Source organism: Colobus angolensis, unplaced genomic scaffold (assembly GCF_000951035.1).
Source record: "Colobus angolensis palliatus isolate OR3802 unplaced genomic scaffold, Cang.pa_1.0 Scaffold199, whole genome shotgun sequence".
NCBI lineage: Eukaryota > Metazoa > Chordata > Mammalia > Primates > Cercopithecidae > Colobus > Colobus angolensis.
The window spans coordinates 1,053,167-1,058,081 of record NW_012115143.1 but is presented as its reverse complement, the minus strand read 5'-3'; the positions used below and the strand labels follow the sequence as shown (position 1 = coordinate 1,058,081).

At 35.2% G+C, this 4,915-nt stretch overlaps 1 protein-coding gene across 1 annotated transcript in view; it reads left to right on the top strand.

The window, feature by feature from the left end:
* UBR1 (ubiquitin protein ligase E3 component n-recognin 1) overlaps positions 1-4,915 on the top strand; it is a 158,669-nt gene that overhangs the window by 79,076 nt on the left and 74,678 nt on the right. The window contains exons 23-27 of the mRNA XM_011941205.1: positions 147-165; positions 571-619; positions 1,017-1,171; positions 3,186-3,285; positions 4,618-4,718. Of these exons, the coding sequence (XP_011796595.1) occupies positions 147-165; positions 571-619; positions 1,017-1,171; positions 3,186-3,285; positions 4,618-4,718 (424 nt within the window). The remainder of the gene's footprint in view (positions 1-146; positions 166-570; positions 620-1,016; positions 1,172-3,185; positions 3,286-4,617; positions 4,719-4,915) is intronic.

Genomic DNA, 4,915 nt, shown 5'->3' with positions numbered 1-4,915 from the left:
TCGTGATCCGCCCATCTCGGCCTCCCAAAGTGCTGGGATTACAGGCTTGAGCCACCGCGCCCGGCCAGAAGATAATTCTTTTGCATCTTTTTCTTTCATAACATCAGCATTTCTATAGAATACCAAATAGATTCCACTTAAAACAGTTTTTGGCAAGAATACTATGTAAGTGATACATTGCATCCCATTATTAGGCACATATGTCCTTTTGTCCCATGAAGGATCATGTTAAGTTTGATCATGTTAAGTTAAGGTAATGTCTGGCTTTGTCCTTATAAAGTAAATACTTTACAGCCCATAGCACAGTACCCTGTACATAATAGGTACTGAGTAAATATTTTCAGTAGAAAATAATGGAGACTAAGTTTTTGACCAGGGATATTCCTCATCTATTTTGCGTTAGTTTTCTCTAGAACACCATTTTGTTTCTAGGACAAAGAGGCATTTGAATACATGCTTCAGTATATAAAGTATTTTAATAGGTGGTTGGGTCTTTCCTGATTGCTTTAAAGTATTTCATTTGTTTCATGCTTGCGAAGCAGTATATTTAATGATAGATTTTTTTTATAGGCTGAACATATGCAAAAGAAAAGGCGAAAACAAGAAAACAAAGATGAAGGTAAAAAGTGAGATTCTGAATTGACTCATTTTGATTATTTTCTGTGGTTTTGTATCAGCAAAGCATACAGTTTTTTGTTTTTGTTGGTCTTTGAGAGTGGGCAGCTCAAGGAAGTGCAAAGAGCTTTTTGTTTCTTATTCACATATTAAGATATGGTATATATCAGTAGTGACTGAATTTAAAATTGATAGCAAATGTAGTTCATTTTGGGTGACTGATATAGTACTTACATTACACTTAACATTGATATTTTCAGTACTGGAAAGGTAGCAAAAAAGCATGTGTTGTTTTGCATGTAACCTATTATTTTTTGACATTTGCAATTTAGTATGTAGGATAACCCAAATAAAAATGTACCTGTTTGTCTCTTTCCCCATCCATTCCCCACCTCCTATAGCATTGCCACCACCACCACCTCCTGAATTCTGCCCTGCTTTCAGCAAAGTGATTAACCTTCTCAACTGTGATGTCATGATGTACATTCTCAGGACTGTATTTGAGCGGGCAATAGACACAGATTCTAACTTGTGGACTGAAGGAATGCTCCAAATGGTTTGTTTACCTGAAATATTTTCTCTACATCAAGTCCTAGAGTTCTTGGGGATCTGGAGAAGATCTCAGGTCTAACTTCAGTTGGAACCACATCTAGAGCACTGGAAATGTGGGGGTCATTAAAAATAGCTTACAGACAGCACAAAGTTTTAGTGATATGTTCTCGTGTTTTTAGCATCCTTACTCTTGGGAACCATTTCTGTTTAATAAAACCCATGGAAACAAAAACAGGTGTACTTATGCTAATAAACTGACATGTTGTTATTGTATCATGATTTTTAATTTTACTTGAATTATAAGGAGACAGTATAATAAAGATTTGAAGATAGGTCTAGACTTCAGTCTTGGGTTTCTCCACTTCCTATTTAAGGAGCAAATAATAATTTTCTCATTAGTAAAATGGATAAAAGTGTAATTATTCATAGAGGTAGGAGAATTAGCTAATGTGAAAGCAGCTCTTTTTCCTTGTTACTGTTATAGATAAATACATGTTACTTAATTATGCCACGTCATGGTAGTTGTAACACCATGTTTATTTATACCTGCCTAACTAATTCTTTTCCTTTGAGTATTGTTGGTCTACAGGTTCTAAATGCTGTCATTACCCTATGTGTACCTCAATTTTTGTTATAACACTGATAAATACATTCTCTAGTAAATTTCAAACTGTAGAGATATGTTTGAAATCAAGTTAAAATTTCTCTCACTGAGTCCAAGTATGCTATATAGGACATAAGCATTGTTAAAGTTTTGTATATTCTGGAAATCATTGCACATTAGCACATATAGATCTACTTATTCTTGATAGCTGCATAGTCCATCATATGGATATAATGTGTTTAAGTAGTCTCCTATTAATAGACATTCAGGTATTTCTAGGTCTTTGCTGTAACAAAGAACAATAAAAAGTACATTCTTATACAAATGTTTTTGCATACTTAAGGGAGTGTATTTGTCATACTAATTCCTAGAAGTTGGTATATGGCTTTACATTTTTGGTAGATGTTTTCAAATTGGCCTCCAAAAATGTTGTACCAGTTTACTTTCCCTTCACCAGTATGGTCAAAAGTGCTTACTTCCCAATACCTATGCCAGCTCTATATTTTATTAAACACCAAAATTTTTGCCACTGTAATAGGTGAAAAATAGGATGATCTTGTTTCAACTCATTTTTCTCTAAGTGAGGTTGAACTTTTTTTGTTTTTTTTTTTTTTTGAGGTGGAGTTTCACTGTAGTCACCCAGGCTGGAGTAGGCTGGAGTGCAGTGACACAATCTTGGCTCACTGCAACTTCCGCCTCCGGGTTCAAGCTATTCTCCTGCCTCAGCCTCCCAAGCAACTGGGATTACAGGCGCCCATTACCATGCCCGGCTCATTTTGTATTTTTAGTAGAGACGATGTTTCACCGTGTTGACCAGGCTGGTCATGAACTCCTGACCTCAGGTGATCCACCTGCCCTGACCTCCCAAAGTGCTGGGATTACAAGCGTGAGCCACCAGCGCCGGGCCAGGTTGAACATTTTTCTTATGTGTATTCATCATTTCTTTTTCTGTAAACTGCTTAATGTGAACTGCTGAAACCTTTGCATGTTTTTTACCTATCAGCTTTCTTATTTGTATACTTCTACTTAAAATAGATTTGCCTTGCTAGGCATGGTGGCCCATACCTGTAATTGCAGCACTTCGGGAAGCTGAAGCAGGAGGATCACTTGAGCACAGGAGTTTAAGACCAGCCTGGCCAACATAGTGAGACGCGGCCTATTACCCCCCCGCCCCCCGAAAAAAAATTAGTTGTGCATGGTGGTGTGCACCTCTAGTCCCTGGCCACTCAGGAGGCTGAGGCAGGAGGATCACTTGACCCGAAGAGCTTAAGGCTGTAGTAAGCTAGGATTGCCCCACTGCCCTCCAGCCTGGGTGACAGAGTGAGACCAGTCTCTGAAAAAAATAAAAATTAAATTAAAAATATATTTACCTGAAGAAGCTCAATTTTAAAGATCTCTTATTTTCCTCCTTCAGGCTTTTCATATTCTGGCACTGGGTTTACTAGAAGAGAAGCAACAGCTTCAAAAAGCTCCTGAAGAAGAAGTAACATTTGACTTTTATCATAAGGCTTCAAGTATGTTTGAGTATCACTCTTCAACACATTTGTCATTGAAAGTTTAGATCTTAAGGAGTTTTAGTTTGTCAAACCTGAAAGTTTATATCTTACAGAGTTTTAATCTGTCAGTCCTTAAAACATAGGTAACCCTGAAATAATTTTTTTTTCCTAGCATTCTTAGTTTGTAACTAATATTTTCAAGTATACTAATATATTTTTAAATCCCTTACTGTAGTCTTTACTACAATCTTTTTACTACATGATCTCCCCACTGTTTTTTTTTTTGGTTGCATATATTGGTGTTTTTTTACTTTAATTCCTTATCTCAGTATTATCAAATATTTGCTGCTGTGTCAACCATAGCATTCATGTGACATGTCTTAATAAGATATTAATGTTTCTGAATTTTAAATGATAGAAATCTGAATGATAATGTATTCATTTTGCATTGTATTCAACTTGGAAGAAAAGGATAGTTTTAAATTAGATTTCTAATAAATGCTACCTGATTAAGATAGTTTTTTCAAAGCACATTCCAGGCATGTTGATTATAAAAACAATAGGAGACAAATGTTTTCTGTTTACATGCTCTATTCTTTAGATCCCTGAAGACATCAAAAACCTATTCAGTTTATGGATATGACATCCCCCACTTCAATATTTTTGGCAATTTTGTTTCTCATTAAGCACTTTTGCTTAGATGTTGAGTAAAGCAGAGAAAAGACCAGAGACAGATATTTAGGGTAGCTTTCACTTAGCAGTGCCAGTAAAAGATGTAAGAGAGAGACTTAAACTCATTTTTAAATGTAGTAGATCATGTCATATAACCCCGTACTTCATATAATTGCAGATTTGTCCATTGAAAAACTTAATGTAGTTAAGGGATTGATTCGCAAACCTTGGTTATCAATGTAAATAACATTAACTAGAAATTGTAATTTGTACATAATTATGAGGACATAATTGACCCTCCATATCTGTGGGTTCCATATCTAGGGATTCAACCAGTCACAGATTGAAAATATTCAGAGGGAAAAAGGAAAGGGTGGTTGTCACTGTGCTGAACATGTACAGACTTTTTTTTCTTGTCATTATTCCCAAAACAATATTATCTAACAACTATTTACATAGCATTTACATTGTATTAGACATTATAAGTAGTCTAGAGATGATTTAAAGCGTACAGAAGCATGTGTATAGATTTTATGAAAATATTACACCATTTTATGTAAGGGAATTGAGCATTCTGGATTTTGGTGTCCATAGGGGTCCTGAAACCAATTCCCTGAGGATACCAAGAGATGACTATATGTATTTATTTATGATGTGCGATTTTGTGTTTTAAAAAAGGATTGGGAAGTTCAGCCATGAATATACAAATGCTTTTGGAAAAACTCAAAGGAATTCCCCAGTTAGAAGGCCAGAAGGACATGATAACGTGGATACTTCAGGTAAACTAGAAAAGTAAAGTGATCATATCTTGGTTTAAATATTTAAGAATTCTCTGCTTGCCTCCAAAATTAAACCGCTGTACCATTGTAGCCATTTACTACTGGTTTTCACAATCACTTATTCTTCATGTTAATAATTCTATTTTCCTATATTTTAGTGTAGTTTTAAAAATAAGCTAAGATTTATTCATTTTTTT